This window comes from Melospiza georgiana, chromosome 21 (genome assembly GCF_028018845.1).
Source record: "Melospiza georgiana isolate bMelGeo1 chromosome 21, bMelGeo1.pri, whole genome shotgun sequence".
NCBI lineage: Eukaryota > Metazoa > Chordata > Aves > Passeriformes > Passerellidae > Melospiza > Melospiza georgiana.
The window spans coordinates 3,853,386-3,873,619 of NC_080450.1; the positions used below are offsets into that span (position 1 = coordinate 3,853,386).

Here is a 20,234-nt window from a genome sequence, read left to right on the forward strand (position 1 = left end):
GTGCTTTACAGGAAACAGAAAGCCACCGAGACAGTTCTGCTGCAGCCCAGCCTTCCTGGGCCCAGGAGCCTCTCCCAGCCTCTCCACTACTTGGTGGGGGCGCCTGGAGTCAGTAGGTAGCTCATATAGAGGGCAGTGAGATGGGTCTGAAAGTTTAAAATACAAAACAAAGAAGAAATACATTCCACATTATATTTTTGGACATATACCTCTGACACCTTTTTTCGGTGAGGCTGAAGCGATTGGATTTGTATCAGCAGCACCAATCAGCAGCAGCACTGCTGTGAAGTGGGTGGAGACTTGAACCACGAATATTTGTCTAAAGCAGTTTCCTCTTTTTATTTCCGGAATAATTTTCAAGAGACGCGCGGGAGCCGCAGAACACCCACAGTGCTCAGACTGCTGCCCGTGCCGAGCCTGGCACCAGAGGTCTTGGAGCACCTTCCCTCCCTCCCTTCCTCCTCTGGAAACCTTTCCCTGCGGGCAGACCGCGCTGGGGACACTCGGCTCTGCAAGGTAAGCTCTCCGAGCGCTGCTCATTCTCAGCAGGGCGGGTTGCTGTACTGGGGCCGGGTTTAACCAAAAGTGAGCCTGTGCCTCCACGGCCGCCCACCCAGCTCTGTGCCCCGGCCACCCCACGGGGCTGGGAGCAGCTCGGGGAGGCGGCAGCGGGGATCAGACAGCTCTGCCCGCACCCGCTCCGGGCCCCCCGTGCAGCCCGGGGTACCCCGAGCCCCTGGAGCAAAAACCCCGAGTGCTCCCCAGAGCCCCTGGAGCACAAACCCCGAGTGCTCCCCAGAGCCCCTGGAGCACAAACCCCGAGTGCTCCGCTCCCAGATCCAGGAGGCATCAGGGACCCGCGGGCCCCCTCCAGCCGTGCTGCCCCAGCCTCGCCCAGCTCTGCTCAGCCTCCGTTCCAGTTTCGATTCCCCGGCTGTCTGCTCTGAAGCGCTTTCCTGACGTCAGCTCTCACCGGGGGCTGGGGCAGAGAGACAAGGGCGGGACGGGATTCCACAGTACAAGCCCAGCCCTGGGAGGTGGCCAAAGGCACTGAAAGATCACTATTTCAGGGACATTTTTAGCCGCCTTTATCGGGGAAGGCTGCACCAAGTGCCAGTGGAAATCCATCTCCCACCACTTTCATAACCAGCCTGGTGGTTACATTTACTCCGAGGGATGCCTTACAGCTACAGCTCATCAGGGCAGTCCCGTAACAGGCTCCCCTCTCAGAGCCTCCTGCTCACACCAGAGCTCCAGCCGTGTTTGTGCCTCAGCCAAGGCTTGCACAGGGCTGACCGATGCAGAAAGGGTTAATGTGCACTCGTTGGCTTTCTCCAGCATACCCTGCCCTCCCGGGCCGGTATCTCCCCGGACCACCCCCTTCTGCTGAACCCACCTCCTGCCAAGGTTTTCTCCTTTCCCCAGTCACCACCATTACACCGGCAGATACTGTGGAGACCTCGACCAGCTGGACAGCTCCTTTGACACTGTTTTAGCACCACGAGCTGCAGGGGTGGAGCTGGCTGAAGCACAGAGCTGAGTCTCCCCACTACAGTAAGAGAAGCAACAGCAGCACCAGCACAGTGCACCTTTCCCTGTGACCGGGCTGTGGTTACTGCTGAATGTCACACTGAGCAGGGGTACTGAACCTGTGATTAACGGATATGATTCTTGCTACAAAATTGTAACTATATCACTATTTTAGAAAATAATTGTTATAAAATAAAAAGGAAAAGTATATGTGGTTAGTGTTACAAAGCAAATGTGTCCCTTTGCACATGTTATTTGTGAAAACCAGGATATAGGCTGTAGTACTGACATAAACAAGATCCCAAAACAGAATTGGCCTTGGGCAAACTTGGGACAATTTCAGATACAGAATCTATAGTAGTGGTTTTATCTATGAAATGATAATACTTATTTGGAATATAATATTTACTTACATAACACAAAGCTTAATGTCCATGTGCAACCTGTAAGGTTATTCAGGGGAGAGCAAGGCAGACAGCGAGCCTTCCTCCGAAAAGACCAGAGCCAGGAGACCCCCCAACAACAAATGGAGCATGAGCTGTGCAGTATAGTGACATAGATTTCAATATTTGAAAACAAGAGATTTACAGGAAAATACTGATGAATATGTACTAGCATGCAGTAGATAAGTTGGGTTTGGATTCCTTTGTTTCATACGTGAGGCACGGTGAGAAACCGTCCCCATACCCTGGTCAGTTTTGCTTATGCTTTATACAAACCTTAATCATACTTAATTAATCACTGCCAAATTTCTGTATATGCTTGATTATATTTAATATACTTGATTGTATTCATTTATATAAAATTGCTGCTCAGTTAAAATTGCTGCTAAATTCAATTTTGTTGTTTATTAGATCAGACATATAGAACTTCATTCATAACAAACCCATTCCTCCTGCAGTACAGAACAGGCTGTCCGTGCTGCCACCCATCCTGAACCCCTGGAATGGAGGCTGGGCACAGGAAGGATGGCACGACTGAGGGGAGGACACCCCACTAAACAGAAAACCTTCTGCTGAGTTGGGCAGTGAGTCAAACTGCTTCTTGGAAATTTTGGTAAGCAGCAGAACAGATGTGGGACAAGAGAAGAAGCAGGGGAGAAGTGTACCTGTGAAAAAAGAGCAGGGGAAAAAGCAAGTGTGAAAGAACTAAAGGCAGGGAAAATGAGATAAAGCAATAAAAAGTTAAGAGACAGAACCTGGGGGATGCAGTGGTGAGGGGCCTCCTTTTCTCCAGGATGTAACAGAAGGAATTGTTGGGCTCAGCTGTCAGCACAAACCTCTACAGCAACCCCCTGCTTCTGTCACATCCACCACGTGTGCAGAGGCAGGAGCCGCTGCCTTCACACAGGCACACAGCAGCAGCACAGCTGGCAAGAACAGGCCTTTAGAGGTACAGAAATTACCTTGGGCAAAAAGTTGGGGAGGAAGTTGGGAAAACAGAACACCAAAGTCAGCTTGAACTATCACAGGAGGGTGAACTGTAAATCTGAAGACTTACTTTTTCCCCCCTCTAGGGTTTTGTTCATTAACAGCAGGATTTCCTTCACCAAAGACAATGGGTATGTATTGCTTTCAGATAATTTCTACTTTCTATGTAGCAATTTGCTTTAATATCTGCATTTGAAAGATTTCTCTCTAGTGGGGAACTAATCAGTACTCCTATCATCTTAGGGTGTACATTGATGCTATCTTTATTTAGGATAAAATAATCAGACTCAAGTGGTAAATGATCTACCCAAACCTCTCCAGTTTAGGGAATCCAGCCCTGTCAATTCCCATAAACCTTATTATGCCCTGCAAAAAATATTTTATTTCCTCAACTCCCTTTGAGGATCATTTCCAAGTTTCCTTCCTACTTTCCTGCTTTGCTGATTTACTGGTCTTGCACCATTTAGAACTGCTTCTGATTACGGTTATGGATACTTTATCATCAGAAGTGACATATTTAAGACCTGCTCTCTCACTGTGACTGGTAGAAAGAAAAGAATTGAACATTCAGTGTGGCCAAACAAACATTAGTTTGTATTAGTAACACATGATTTTAATGTCTAGATTACAAAACGTTACCTGTGAGAGAATGGGTTGAGAACCACGTCAAATGCTGGCTGGAATCTACCGGAATCAAGAAGGAGTATGTAGATAAACTCCATGCAGAAGAAGTGACAGGTCCAGCATTAATGGAACTGGATGAGTCTTTCCTCATCAAAGACATAGGAATGAAGAGAGGCCAAATCCAGATCTTAATCCACAAGAGAAATGAACTTTTGCGGCTGCAGGACAACGCAGAGCAAGCTGAGGACTCCAGCAGCAAAACACGCGACAGAAGGGATGCACAAACAGCCCCAGCCAGAGCCAGCAATGCCCCTGCTCAGGGCACGGCGAGTGAAGGCAGCTCTGGTGCTGTGGGTACCACCAGCAGCGAGAGCACAGCTCCTGCTTCTGGCAAGAAGCCAAAAAGCAGCAAGAAATCCCAGCTTCCAAGTGCTGCTGAAGTTTTAGAGGTCAGAAACTATCGGCCATTTAGAAGTCAGGACACCGACTTCAGATACGTGAAGGACACGGTTCTTCCTCCAGAATCAGGAGTCAGTGATTTAATCATTCCTTGCCACGAATACAAATCCTGTGACACTGCTGCAGAACTGAACAAACAACAGCTGCAATCAAAATTTGCCTCTGAAGTGATACGATTTGCTTCAGCCTGCATGAACATTCGAACAAATGGCACCATCCATTTTGGTGTCATGGACAGTGTTGAGAACAAGGGCTGGAAACACGGACAGATCGTCGGCATAAAGGTCAAAAAACGAGAAGACTTTGTTGATGCTCTGGATTATAATATAGAAAAGTGCTTTTGCAATAATTTACAAGAAATTGCAAGGAAATGTATTCATCCACCTGTATTTGTTGAAGTGATTTCAAAAGACTCTCAAGAACAAAGATTTGTAGTGGAGGTTGACATTGAACCAACATTCAGCTTGGTAAAGAACAATTGCTTTGAAGTTTATTTGCCAAAATACAACGAAAGCAGTCAGAAGGTGTTCCTGACCAAAGAACCAGCTCTCTACCAGCGACTGGGAGCGAAGTCTGAGCCTGTGCAGCGCAGCAAACTCACTGCTTTCATTCAAGCCATGCCAGACAGGGATGCTCAAAGAGAAAGAGCTGAGCTCTCCAGCACACAAGTACCTACGGAAATACCTCAAGATTTAGGAAGAAAGTTATCAATTCTATTAAATGATGGCAAAAGCTACATGGATGATTCCCTACGGTACATCCTTGTCACAAACAGATGTGAACAGGATAATCTGAACCACATCGACTTTTTAATGCACTTGAACATTTTCTGTGTCTTTGACTTTGATGAACATTCTAATGTGTCAGGGCTGTACAGCAAATACAAAGAGCACCATGAAACAAGTTCTTATTTCTTACAGGATTTTTTCAAAGAAATTAAGACTGATAATTCTCCCTCTCAGAAGCTGTTTGATCAGACCAGCTGGATATTCTGCAATGGGCGCAGTGACTTCCTTGGGGATGAGAAAGCTTGTGACGAAAATACATGGATTAGAACAAAAAAGAAATACCTGAAGAAAGTAATTACTTGTATCTGCGAGGAAATTCTGCCAGAGGGCTCTTTCATTGTGCTTTTTCTATTGCTGTCACCAGTGCAGAAACCACTTGTGGACACTTTTCAGGAATTCTATACAGAGATGAATGGCATGGAGTACATCATCTGCATTGCAGAGTCCAGAGACAATTACAGGAAGTGGGCTAATCTAGCTCAGGAATCCTGCAGCATTGAGACCCTGGAACAACGCGGTGTTGTGGGTATGAAGCTCAGTCACGTAGATGCCACCATCCAGTCAATGCTGCCTTCTACAGCCCAACCCAGACACCTGCCAGCTTCCACTGGAGGCCTGTGTACACTTCCCTTGCGAGAAGAAGAGAAATTGTGTTCCCTAGAAATCCTTTGTACTGATCAATGTGATGATATCAGATTAAATCTTTGGACTGAAAAACAAAAACAAGAAATAGAACAAGATTTTTACCGTGGGAGAAAAATCACATGGGAAAACTTGTGGCTTGCTGATAATAAACACTGTGGGGACATCATTGAACGTAGCGCATGTGCAGAGGCAAGCAAACTGCTGGATGGCATTTTACGAGGAGGTGTACACAATTATTCTGTGGCTAAACTAAAGATATTTCACCATCCTGGGAGTGGAGGAAGCACAATAGCACGGCAAGTTCTATGGAAAAACAGGAAGCGTTTTAGATGTGCTGTTATCAAGACCTCCTATCCACCCTTAACTGTTTGTAACCATGTGCTCGCCCTTAGAGATTATGAAGAAAAGGAAATAATTCACTGCTTTCCTGTGCTGCTCCTGATCGAAGATTATGATGATGAGTACCTGGAGGACCTACAGAGTGAGTTAATAGAGGCTGCAGCAGCCAGGAAAATGAATACCTCCAGGCCTTACTTCATCCTCATATGCTGCAGACGATTCAATGACCCTGAAAGGCATTGCAAGGCTTCGCCACTGGACACAGTTGCTGTCACTCACAAACTGACAGATTTAGAGAAAGAGCAGTTTAACACCAAACTTGAAAATCTGCAGCAGAAATATGATAAACCAGAATTCATACTTACATTTGTGCTGATGTGTAAGGAGTTCAGTAAAACATATGTGTCAGACATGGTAGAGCACATCCTGCAAGGCATCGACCTTTCCTCTCGTGACACCTGCTTGATGCGTTACATTGCTCTGCTCAACTGCTATGTACCAAACTCATACCTTTCCCTGTCACACTGTGAGGCTTTTCTGGGCCTGGGGGCATATACAGAGAGTACAGCAAGAGCATACGATTTCAAGCATCACTTGAGTGAACAAGCAAGAATGATTTTCATTGAGCTAAGGGAAAGCACCACTTATATTTCAACTATTCGGATAATACACTGCCTGGTTGCAAAAGAAATTCTGCATCAACTTTCAGGGAATCAATCACTAAGTCAAATTGCAACAAATCTTCTTCAGGAAAAGACACTCTTTGAAAACAGATTTGGACGAGAAGAATTCAGAAGGTTTATCAGACATCTGTTTATTCGACGTGATAAAAGAAGCAGGGGGGACAATACTGACACTCTCTTCTCCCCATTCATTGAACAAGTCTGTGAAACCGAAGACTGTGAAAAAGCCATTGCTGTTTTAAAAGCTGCGTATGAACTCCTTGGAAAAGATCCTTTTTTTGCCCAGCAGCTTGCCAGACTAAATTACAGCAATGAAAAATTTGAAGATGCTAAATACTGGGCAAATGTTGCAAAATCACATTTGCCAACTGATTCTTTTATTTTGGATACAGAAGGTCAAGTCTACAGGAGATGGTTTAGTTTCACTGTGGATAAAATGACAGAGGAAGATACTCCTGAAAGGATCACTGAGAAGATATTGCTTGCTCTTGAAGCTATGAAATGCTTCAGGGCTGCACAACATGCAGCAAAGGAAGAACGTGAAAGTATGAACAACGCTGGCTATTTTGGAGAAGTAGAAGTAGGTTGTCGCCTTCTTCGATTTTTGTCCACACTGCCTGTATTCCACAGAGGTCCAGAGAGGGAACATACTGAGCTTGTGAAATATCTCACCACAGATTACATTCCTGAAGACATAAAAAGACCATGGGGAAGGCTTCATTCCCGCTTGAAAGGCTTGCGCCAGAACCTGTACAATGCTCTGGAATGGATTTCAGAAGAACTAAGTTACTTCCAAACAGATAAAAACCAGGAGAAGGATGATGAAAATGATGATAAGGAAGAACAAATTCATAATCCCAGAAAATGGCTGAGAAAGCAAGCAGCTGTATACGCTAAATTCTTCATCTCAGCATCACTTCTAGATGACAGCACCAATGGTCCTGACACTCAGCTCATGAGACAAATGAGTATTTATGGGAGTGGTGGAGGAAATGTCACCAATATCCTGTCTTTCTTAACAGATAAGAAAGAGAAGAGGTCAGCTGAAAAGCTAGAAAGGATCCTTAGTTTCTATCCAGAAAACCCACTGAGGAACAGGTTGGAGGACAATGATTTGATCAATTTCATTTTGTGCCACATCACATTAGCCTGCTTAGCACCAGGATCAGCCAAACTCCTTCCACTGCCAACTCTGCGTGAGCTCAGTCTAAGATTCTTCAAAGGAAAGAGACAATTTCCAGCAAGTGCCTATTTTTTGCTCACCTTGCTGTACTGGCCAGATGAGGCATTAGACAAAGAGCCTAATCCCATTAATGATGAAATTTTAACTTCAGCTCTTCAAACCCTGAAACGCTTATATGACATCAAAGTGAAAGATGTTCCTACCAGAAAGAAAAGAATCTACACCCATTTTTTTCTGGGAAAGGGTTATGGCTTAAGTAAGATAGTGGACAAAACTAAAATTGACAAATTGATGGTGGGGTCCTTAGATGAGAGGAGAATGAAGTGGCTGCATGGAACTGTATGGAATGTTCCCAAAATTCGTGACAACCTCAAAAGAGTTTCTGGCTGGTCCAAGGACAGAAATTTATTTATACGAGGTCACGGCAAGGAACTCCAGATCTTGCCACTCCATCGTGAATCAGTGCCTGCTGGAAGTGAAAATGTGACCTTTTATTTAGGCTTTTCATTTAATGGTCTTGTTGCTTTCAATATTGAAGTTGAAAATGATCCAGCCATCAAAAGAACCTAAGGTATGTAGTACAGTACTGTATGCACTGTGCTCTTAGAGGGTACAGCACTGGAAGGGTCCAGTCTCACATTTAAAACTAAAAGTGGACTGTTCTGGGTAACCACCAGACAACATTAGAATTAACAACCATAATACTGACCAAATAACTCAAAAAAATTTAAACTATTAACAGAGTGAACTTAGAGCCAAGCTATTGATTGTTCTGGAGTTACAGAAAGCAAGATTTCAAACCAAAGACCCAAAGACAACAATTGATCTGGTTTTTCTTACCCCACAGACTAGCACTTCAAGTTAATCTCTGCGTAGTCTTGTAGTCTTGATCAGTAAAAGAATTTGTCCAGTGCTGTTGTCATCTTATTGCAGAAGTTCCATACCTTCTTGTTGATTTCTCCAGGGCAGCTCCTCACAGCACTGACTCCTTCTTCCAAGTACAGCCAACAACTCCAGGTCTCTCCTCAACCAGCTAAGCCACTCTTTTGTAGCACTCTTCTTACTGGACACAGCTGTGGCCTATTAAGGGCAGGCCTGTTCCTTTTGGTGATTAGTACAGCTGCAACTCCTCAGGGGTGAGGTTACCTTCTGCACTATTTTCTTACATTCTATCCCTTCCACACAGTGTAACTAAATTTTTCTTCCTGAATCAGCAACAGAAAAATGAACTCAGACCACATACCATGTTGACATGTGCCATGTATGAAATACCTACTGACTGCAAAGCCAGTGTCAGTATGGAAGCAGTGTTAAAGCTGACTTCACAACCAGACTGGTAAAAAACAGGCCCCAAATTCTGCATAATCCTACATTGCTTTGCATAATCCTACATTGCTTCTCTGTGTAAATAGTACCTTACTAGACAATATCTATATCTGGGCTGGGGTGGGAGATATGTGAGCAGAGTCATGGGTGGCATAAAAGATCAGTTGTAAACACTGTTATGTGTACATGGTCAAACAATTCCTGCACTTGGTGAAATTATTTTGCATATCAGCCAAGGAATACCACAGAATACAGAACTGAAATTTGTCTAGAGCATACATCCATGATTTGAAAATGCAAAGGAGGTTTTCAGTGCTGTGTCTGCAACCATGATGCCATATTCTGCTTCTAATAACAAAAATGTGTGTTCTTGGAGTTTCCCATTGTTTGATACAGGATATTGTGACTAAAATTGCCAAAACCCTGTCATATAACTTGTTTTAATCGAATAAATATCTTTTATGAAGTACTACCATTTCTATGTGAGCTTGATTACTCTACCTGAGGATGTATTTCCAACAGTAGCTAGGTATGATTTGCTTTTCCAACTGCAGCAAGGATCTGGGCAGAGCCAAAAACTGCAGAATGAACTGCAAGCCATGGCGAATTTAGAAGGAAGAAGATGGAAGATTATTGTCTAATCCAAGCCTTCACATTCTGGCTTCAGGAAGGAGAAACAACTGCCAGAAGGTAGAGAGCTGGAGAGGGCAGAGAAATCCCCCTCTGCTCCCCAGCCCTGATGCAGGGACAGGAGTATGTTGGAGAAGGTAACTGGGCAAAGGCAGCTTCCCCAAGTCTAGCCTGGGGCATTAGGATGGCTTCAACCCAAGCAGAAACTTGGCATGTAAACTTACTGAAAAGCAAAGCACTGACATACACAACCTGCTCAAATACTGTGGCAGAAACACAGACTTTGTTTTTGAAAAGGAACTGTTACCATGATGAAAAATTACAGCCAGCTTGGCCAGGAGGGTCTGTCTTGTAATTAATTTGCTTACTGCCTGCCCACACCCAACTCGATCCTGCAGACAGCAGTGCTTTGCCCTGTAGCTCACATTACTGCACAAGCTCGAGTCTTTGAGGTATAAACAGGGCTCATGCTCCTCATATATGCCCACTTTCACCTTTTAAGAAATTAAAAGTTTAGATTTAAACTCTTTATTCCCCCAGCCCCACAGAAAACAACAGCAACAACAAAACAAACAAAACAAAACTAAACACTCCCAAAACAACAGCAACAAAAAGACAAAAAGAAGTTTTAGAGAAAAAGGGTAAACTCACATATAACTCTTGGGGTCCCACACTGCAAGAACAACCAGCTGAGGCTCACAGTGTGACAAGGACAGACCCACCCTTTCTATTTCCTACCAGTCATGTTCACACTGGGAGGGCTTTAACCTGCCAGGCAACCACAACTGGCTCTTAGCACAAAGCAGCTCCCAAATGCCTCTCAGATTTCCTGGAGCTGGAAGGGCCAGAGGACAAATGCCTGTTAGGAACTTCTGCACAGCAGCAGTGATCCCTTGAAGGGTCCTCTACTGCACCTCCTCCTTGTCACACACTGCCAATGCAAAATGCCTTCAACTGGTCCATGCCATAGCATAAAAATATCTATTTATCTTCCCTTTACCAGCTCTCAGAAAGTAACCCATGAGTGAACAGTGGTAGCTAAATAAGCCCCACCAGCCTAGCACAGTAATCCATTCTCACCCCATACACAGGAGGTGCCATTTCCCAAGCTACCTCATCTCTCTGCTCAAAAAGGATTTAGAACAGAGCACCTCCCAGCATGCCCATGCCACCAACTTTTATGAAAACACTGTTAGAAATTTTTACTTTATATTCTTCTAATTTCAATAGCTTTTTACAGTCTGCTTAGCAGCAGGACAGCGGATCAACAGCAAAAGGAAGTTACAGGTCAAGAAGTTGGATTCACTTGTTTGTGTCCACTTTAAATCACAACTCACACAAATGAGTCTCTGCAGCTTACAGAGAATCAAAAAGCTGGTACCAAGTTATTCTCACCATAACATCTGTTGCAATAATAATTTAAATAGGTATTCAAGAGGAGAAAAGAAAAATACACACAAACAGCGGTTCACTTCTGTTTAATCAGACACTGTTACAAAATGTCACACATTGCAGATGGCTGTGTGTGCAATGACCCATTCCTCAAGAACAGTTCAAGAGAGGGTTCCCAGTGGATGCAAATCATGTCAGCTTCACATTTTCTTTTAATCTTCTTTGTAAAGTGAATGCTATAAAATTAAGCTTGTTATTGTTACTATTATTTGCATGCATTAAAGTGATGCACATACTTACCAGTCTCTCACTTTCTTGAATTAAATTCCACACCAGTATTTTGCCACCACCTGTCTTTTGAAAAAGATCGGTAATCCCAGCCCTTTCATCCCACTTAACACAAAAGCAGTATCAGTTAAGTTACAGAAAAAAGCCCTTCACAAGACACTAACTTCTGTGGCCATACTGCTACCGAGAGGGGACACTGTTCACTCAGGTGCTTCAAGGTCCTTTATGAAGGTACTAAAACCAGCTTGGAGTTTGCTCATTTTGAGTTTGCTGCATGGTGACCAGAAACTCAAAAAGGGCAACTGGGAGTCAGCAAAGAGTGGAAGGAAAAAGTGGGAAATGACAACCCAAATACACAGTACCAGAACTGTGAGGGAAGACTGCTAACCACTTCACAATGGACAGCTGCTCTAGTGGTGTGTCAGAAGTTGAGCTACAATTTAACACTGTTTACCTGGTAATCAAAGTTCAGATTTCCAGTCTTGTTTTGGTCCTATCTCAAAAGAAAATAAACTTTATTCTCCCAAAAAGTACCACAAGTAACTGCCTTTTAAAGTGTCACAAAGAGATGTCTTTCTACCAGAGTTCTACTACCATCTGTCCTGGAGAAATGCACTTTTTTTTTGTTAAGACCCTATGGAACACACTCTGCCCTTTAGTTATCCCCACTGACTGCCAGACCAGTGTACAAGTAGTGCAGGTCTGCATGCAGCCACTGACAAAACCAGGACTTGATAAGGTAATTGAGCAGCCAACAGCATTTACTCACTCCAACTTCATACTGCACATTGTATTAATGCTAGCATCAGCTACGGTCAACCACAGGTGGTGTAAGAAATACAGACACATTCTGTTAACAGGGTTAACCTCACAACATGTATCCTTTTTATTCCTGCATACCTGCAATTAAGATTAAGCACAGAGAGATAAAGCTAATTTGTAAATATTAATGTATTTTGTATATAATTAATGACTCCCCCTTTTCCCCCTTCTAGGAAGAAAAACCTATGCAACATTAGTCAGAAATTTGTCTGCAGCTCATTTTGAAGATAAAGCAATTTAGTGTAAATTACCAAGAAGTGATGTAGAGAAGATAACAGGCAATGGGCTGCAAGAGTAACTATCCTAAAATGTGGGAAGCTACAATTGCCTTGAAACCGTGCATGTTTTTATGATGAATTCTGCAGCACTGTTTAAGATTTTGGAACCCTAAACCAAGAATTCTGCTGGAAGTGGCAAGTCACTCATAAACCCACTCTTAGACTCTTCAGATGAGCCGGCAAAACTCAAGTATCTGTTCAGCTACCACATAACTGTGACCTTCCCAGTGCTGACTAAGTAATTACCCACCAGTGATGACAAAAGCCCCTCAAATTCAGAGTGGGACATCATGGCCTCAAAAGTGAATTAAAGCACAGTCTTACAGCCCATCCAGCTGTGGATCTCTGCTTCATGCTTACAGCACAGAAAAGGTTTTCATCTCTTCTACTGGTACGCAGAGATGAAATATACAAAGTCTAAATAGAAATAAATGTGTGCAGCCATTCCAGAGAAAGCTGCATCTTTTGTTCATTCACAAAGAATCCTTCCTATTTTAAGGTATAAAACATTCCACACAATAGAAATAAAATACCAGAATTTCTGGGAAGATGGAATAGGCCAGAATTAAAATAGAGGCAGAGCAGTAACTCTGATGTAAGATAAAACAGCTGGACAAAACCATGTTTGTAGGCAGCCTCTGAAGTGCTGAAACGAACCAACAAAAGTAATTTAAAAAGCACAGAAGAAAAAGCTCCTGGCTTACCAGCGTAACAAAGTAAAAATCTGTGGGTAAGAAAGGGTAATTAGCAATAGCTAAAGAAAACTGAAAGATTACAAACTGATATGGATTCTTAGAAACAGAAATGCTTAATCCCCAACACAACAAACATAGGATCCTGCAGGTTTGCTGGTAAAAAACAGCCTCAGTAATAACTGGCAAGTTACCACATGATTTTGACTTCAGATTTTCACATTCTTCAGTAACATCAAAGGCTGCTTGTCAAGATTCTGTATTAAATTTTCCTTAAAGGTGCTTGCAGATATTTTTACCTGTCCACAAGCATAGTTAAATCCATTATAGATTTTCCAAAAAAGTCTACTCTGTTCACTCACTACTGGAATCAGTAGTAGTAACAATTGCATTTCAGAGATCAAAATTCCCCTCAGGTATTTAAGTGGTATCATTTGAACAAATTATTTCAAATAGGAACATCAGGTACTTACAGATTAAACTAACCTGTACTGGCAGTTCTGTGGAATTTTTCTTCTCTACCAGTAAGTAGCAAATGCTGAAATTCTGCTGCTAGTTAACAGAAACACAAATTGTATTAAACCAAGGTGTTTTACCCATAATTTAGCTTTTTATTAAAAAAAAAAAAAAGCTGCCAAACTTCAATTACTGCAATTTGTTGCTTAAGAAAAGCATGTGAAGTAAAGGCAACTATAAAACTACTTTCAGTTTGCCCTTGTGATTTTTCATACATAACCCATAAGTTTAACCAGGTCACCAGCTGCCTACTAAAAACAAAGGAAATTAAAATACTTACATCACCAGGTTCCAATAAAGTCCTAAAGTGTGTTTTCTCACTCTGGACTTTACAAGTGAAAGAGAAAAATGTATTTTTCCCACTTAAGTTTATGAGAAAGAAGCTAGAGAATTCAGTGCAAGTAACTAAGTGAAAGTAAGAGAACAGAAAAAAGCTCTCCATGACATCTTTGTCTCAAAGCATTACATAACTTCCTAAGTTGGAAAATGGTGAAATAGTTGCTTTTGTTGTACTGCATTCATTTCAGGTAATTAAAATTACTGTTAGCAAAACCCAATTCTACATAGTGGCTACTAAGAGCAGGAGAAGCTGAAATTCTACAACCCATGCCCCCTTTCTGAATATGGTAGAGATTTAAGACAAAATTTAAGTGAAAGAAAGTTTAAGATGTCAGAAGTTTGAAGCTTGTATAAGGCAGCTAGCTGTCAGAGACACGCTTTAACTGCTAACAAGAGAATCTTTAACAAAGCTTTCAGGCTCTCGATGCCATGTGCTTCTCTGCTTTCAGTTAAGATGATATTGGCATTAAGATTCTACTATTTCCTCAAAACTTTTTTACTTCTTTATATCCTCAAGAAAGAAAAACCTTAAGATAAGTAAGTTCAAGACAGTATTTCTGCAGAAGTCAAATTCACTGCCATTAAAACAGCAGTGCTGCTGGCTGTCCCTACTGCAAGAAAGCCCACAAGAATTTAGGTGGTTTTGTAAACTTGTTCAGAAGGTACAAGGGCCTCATTATTCACACAGTGTCCAGGTATTTAAGTACCAAGCCTGACAATTATTCATACCAGGGACAGTCAAAACTGACTGAGCAGGATGCCAGGATATGTCTGGCTGCCAGAGCAGAAGGCTCCAGGGCTCAGCCCCTCAGCCACACCTTCCCAAGAGTGCAGTAAAACTGCATTTCCTTCAACAGAGCCTTACTGGGAATCTGTGCTCTGGCAATCAACACTGCACTAAGTTGCTGTTTACAGTGTGCCAGAAACCTCTCCCCAAGTGTTTTTCAGAACTTCAGAAAGAACTTTTATATACATTACACTTTACAAACACTTTGATTCCTCTTGATCCCTTAAATGGCTGTCCCAAAACTCTTCTTTCCTCTGAACTACTTCCAACTTAGCCCAACCATGACAGACAGAAGAGCAGTCACAGGCAGCTGCATTCTTACAGAACCCATTTTGATTGCAACCATACAGATTTTTTTTAAATTCTCCATGTGTGGTATGTACTTTATTTACCACATTTCCAAGTTACTTTTCTTGTTTAATAGATCAGGCGCAAATTTACCCAATTTAGCAGAGCATCAGTAACCCCTGCTCCTTAAAAAAAGTTATGTGCCCCTACTTAAGCTTAAAAAAACCTGAATTCCAAGACCTCATTTTGTTAATATCTATAAAAGTCACATTACTGAAATACTGTTACCTTTGTAAAGAAATTTCACTAACAGCAAGATGTCCAACTTTGTGAAACACAAACTGCTGCAATGAGAGCTGAAATACTGGAATATAACTAAGAACACACTTCATCCCTCAAAATAAAGAGGCATTTCAAAATTGCCTATTTTTTATTTTAAGACTCTAAGAGATTCAGATACTTTAAGCAAGAAGTACAAAGCCCCAAAATGTATTATTTTGAGTTAAACAGTTTCCTTAGACATTCTAGGGAAAAAATAACTAAGCCAAATGGCCCTATAAATGAAGCAAGTGAAAGAAGTACTAGTTGCAGTAGTTTATCTTGAACAGTTGTTCTCATCTTCACTGTTATCAGGGGGAGCACCACAATGAGAATTAGCAAAGCAAGACCATGCTCAATAACCATCTGAAACAGTTAACATGGACATGTAAATTTTCCAGTCAGACAAAGATTTTGGGGGGGGGGGCTTCTACAGGAAAAATGCAAAGGGCAGAGTACAAACAAAGAAGGGTACAACAGCAATGTGCAATCCACTCTAAGTGAATTACAACTCTATCCTTGAATTAAAATTACTTGAAATCCCATTAGGGGTCAGTATTAAACAAAATCTTGAAGAAATAAACAACTATGTTCATAAAAAAGCCTCACCACAAACTTGAAAAATATTTCAAAAACTTAAAAAAATAGTCAAACCAGACTCCCACATTAGTTTATTTACTATTTCACTGCTGTTTTGTATTCTACAAAACCAGCTGTTCTGAACCTTTCCTTAAGCAACCTCAAGCATTCACAAACAATGGATCTGCAACAGAATCAGCACCTTTTTCTTCACTAAGGGTAGAAATTTTTGCTAGGCCCTGCGTGAAAGAAGGAACATCAAATAAAGCTAATTCTGAATATGCAACAGAATCTCACAAGGTTTAAAAGAAAGTTTTTCAACTCTTACTATTGTTGCAAGAGTCAAAACATTTTCAAATTTGACGAATTTGAGATGGAGGAAGAAGTTCTCCCTGAACTGAGGGAGGAGAGACTGAGGAAAAGGTTCTCCCTGAAACTGGCAAGTCAAAAAATCTGCAGCTTTGATTTCTCACTCTTCTATTCTGTGTTACCAACGAGGATCTGATCTCTATTTCTTCACAGGGCTCTACATTAATATTTGTTGAGGTGCAGCTCACAAACACAGCAGTATTAACACCTTAACCTTCTTCAGAAACTGTATTCTGTAATTTGGGCTACAAATTATTGTAGCAATTAACTTACTAGTTCAAATCTATTTTAAGCTTTTCAACAGATACACATCCTCAGAAGAGAAAACATTAATAATTGGTATTTACATGCCACTAATTCAGAGACTACACAAAATGAACACTACCAAACCCAAAACCAAATACAGCACAAAGGCAATGCAGGGAAGATGGGGATGGAGAGTCTTAAGGATCACCTGAGCAGCCTTGAAGGAAATGCATTCCATTAAGAGAAAAGGTACCCACACATCTTAAAACAGGTTCCCCCCCCTTAAGACTCTTAAAAACACAGTGATAATAAAAAGAGAAATATTAATATAGAGCCCATCTACCAAAAGAGAATAAAAAACCTAAATTAAAATAAATTTAGGGGCCTTCACCAAACTTGCTGCAAGTTTGGGGACATAAATATCCAACAGCCATAAAGCTGTGAAAGCCCCCAGAATGAATAAAATAAATCCCACTTGCCTCAGACTGAACAGGGCAACACTGAGACTCTGCCTCAGCCTGTCCTATGGCAGGGCTATAGGAAGAAGAAAAATTTGAATTTTAGAAAAAAACATGACCCAATTAAGTGAAAGACATGCATTAAAAATTAACAAAATTCCACTGATCAAGCAAACAAAAGAAAATGACTGCTATAGCACCTCTTTTGTTAGGTCCAAACAATATTTTTTGTTGCTGGTAGTGATTTCTGAATTGGACAGCTTGTTTTGCTTTGTATCTTGATCAATGGAACATCAGTTGTCCTGGGGCATTTCTCCCATAACTGATCGTATTTGTTGTACTAGTTCATGGAAAGTTGAGTAAAAGATTCCACCAGCCACTGAAAATGTTCACCCTTGTCTTGGTGTTCATGTAGAAACTAGACCAGTACAATTATTAAGACATTTACTAAGAAGTGTCATCAGTTACCATTTTAAATTGTGGCCCCAGCTCACGGATGGTTTATCAGTCTCAATTTAAATGAAGGTCATAACGACCTTCTTGCTGTTCATAAAACTGAAGTAATCTTGGTATTTTTGTTCTCATTTTGTATCCAAAATTATTTGATTCCTATAAAGTAACGGCAGGTTATCTATGCCATTCAATTTCATCCACATTTTAAGACAGTAAGTTAACCAGTTCTGTGTCAGTACTGCTCAAGAGCTCCTCAGACTAAAATCCTGGCAGAAACCACAGAAGGCAGATGCAGCTGAATGTGTTTCTAGAAGCTTGTTTACATTGTCCCATGCATGCACAGAGCGAGGAATAGTTATCCACTGTTATTAGATAAACAGCCCAGCCTCAAATTTATTATCAGCACCTAAAATATCATCTGTGGGGGAAAAAAAGTAATCCAGAGGTTTCAGAAGAAATTTTCAGCCTACATATGCCAGCTAAGTAGTATTTTATTTAAAATAACTTTGCCAATGGCAGAAGGCTATTCAAATGGCTGTATGGTAGAGTTACACAAAGACTTCTAAAAATCTAACCCAGGCTTTTTCAAGGTTCTTTCATGCCAGTCTCTATCCATTTTGCCCTAAAGATCAGCTGCTTATTATAATATTGAGACCATGCATAAAATAACTGAGAACCTTCTACAGAATCCTAGACGCAATAAATTCTGGCATGCTTTCTGTTAAACCTATTTTCCCACCTGTGTCTGAAATTTTCTTGTAGCCTAATCCTTTGTATTCCACATTTGCATTATATTGCAATTTCAAGGCTGGTCGAAATGCACTTGCAAGTGTGAATTTTAATGCAAGATCTGCCGTGGCAGATTTAGGCAACAACTGAAAAACAAAGCTTGTGCCCATGTAATTACATCACCAGGGTCCTGCAACAGCCCCACAAGATATGCTTTTCTGTAATCATAAAGGCCTCTGCAATCTCCTTCCAAGAAAGGATTAACTAAAGCAAAAGCCTGTTTTCATGGCTGCATTACATCAGGGACTTTGCTGGCAGAGCTATGTTGATTACACTTGGTACTGTAAACCAAGTCTTTGTCTTTATACAAGCAACTATTACATTCAAAGTACTTTTACTGTTTTTGGGTAAATGCACCATAAATCCAACTCTCTGAACATTAAGAAGCAGTATCCAAAGAAATGAAGGCAGGGACCAACAGACAATGCAGGCACTGAAACATTTGCCTGTTTACAGAAGAATCACACAGGAGACAAAAAGTAACTGAAGACTGAAGGCAGCCACATCACAGCTCTTATTGCACAGCAATGACAGGAGCAGGAAATGAAGTATCCACGTGAAAATCACAGAAAAATTGTTCACCCGCTTGTATGCAGTACCAATGAAATACACGTGGAAGCATCTACTCAAGGGGTTTTCAGAACATCACTAATAAGAAAAGATTATTTTTAAAATGCATTCAAGCTTGAAGTCTATGCAGTATTAGCTACAAAATGGTACCATTATCACAATGTGACATTCACTGTTTAAAAGAGTGAAACTTAACTAATACAACTTGCAGAATATGCCAAGTTAACAGTGCATGCAATAAGGTTTTATCCCAGGAAAAGTAGGGGTCTGGAAACAACATATGGAAAATTACAGAAAGACACCAGAGGGAGAAGGAAATTACTTGACTGGGGCAGAAGGGCAAAGCATCCTTAAAGCAGCAGTATGATCTTCAGAGAAAAGTGAGAACTTTTATAGTTTTACAAGCAGTAGTTAATATCACTTCATAATGTACACATTTTATGTGTAATATTATAAAAAGGACAAATATAAGACACCATAAAAATCTCTTCAGTATTTTGTAATAATCCTAATTAGGTAAACAGAAGAAAATCAGAGTATAAAAGTGCTGCCCCAGCAAAACAAGTTTTATCTGTTAGACTTGTGTCTAAAGCAAGATGAAGAGCTAACAAAAGAATTGACATCAAGGCCCACTCAGAACATTTGCAAGCCAAATACTGCACATGTGACAGGTGATCAGCAGATACCAGTGATCAGAGAGGACTGCTTCTCAACAGAGGCTTGGACTTATGGTCTTAAAACTGAACACTTCAGAAAAAGATGCCTGGCAATTCTTAATGGTCAAACCAAGGCCATTCAGCTGCAACTAGATTGCACTGGATGCTCTAGTGCTTTTGAGACATTCTGTGACCACAGTTTAGAAGCTGAGACAATGCAGCATCTTAGCTGTACTGTTATTTTTGTACTTTTAAGAGACAGTACAGAATAGAGCCACATGAAGGGCTTTAGTGCAGCTACAAAACCCCAAGACTTCCAAGAAACAGTGCCATAATGCTCAGTATGAAAATTAAGTGAAAAACTTCCACCATCTACAAAACTATGAATACAATGACACAAAAATGCTAATGATCCTTCTACCCCACTCTAAAGAAGAGATATCCCTATTAATTAAACTGCAGATAAGGCTTGAGGCTGGAACATGTATTTAAAGTTGACCTGCAAATGAAAAATTCAGCTCTCTTTTTTCCCTGTTGAGAAGAAGTCAGAGAGGCTCTCACTTCCCTCCCCTCCAAAAGGTCTCCCTCTACATTCTCATCAGAGGTATAACACAGGAACACATGATGCCAGACTTAATTACAACCTTAAGAGGAACTTGTCACTCTACTCTTATAAACAGAGAAATTACTAATTCATAGAGGGAAGATGTCTCTTTGATAAAAGGTCTCTTACTCCAGAAACTTTCACTGAATGGCT

The 20,234-nt window shown here is 41.3% G+C and overlaps 1 protein-coding gene across 1 annotated transcript; it reads left to right on the plus strand.

Moving 5' to 3' along the window:
• The first annotated feature begins 359 nt into the window (after positions 1-359).
• Positions 360-9,476, plus strand: LOC131092397 (sterile alpha motif domain-containing protein 9-like). The gene is made up of 4 exons (XM_058039077.1): positions 360-516; positions 2,432-2,586; positions 3,047-3,091; positions 3,585-9,476. The coding sequence occupies exons 3-4, from the start codon at positions 3,088-3,090 to the stop codon at positions 8,249-8,251; spliced, it is 4,671 nt and encodes a 1,556-aa protein (XP_057895060.1). The 5' UTR covers positions 360-516; positions 2,432-2,586; positions 3,047-3,087; the 3' UTR covers positions 8,252-9,476.
• The last annotated feature ends 10,758 nt before the right edge of the window (positions 9,477-20,234 follow it).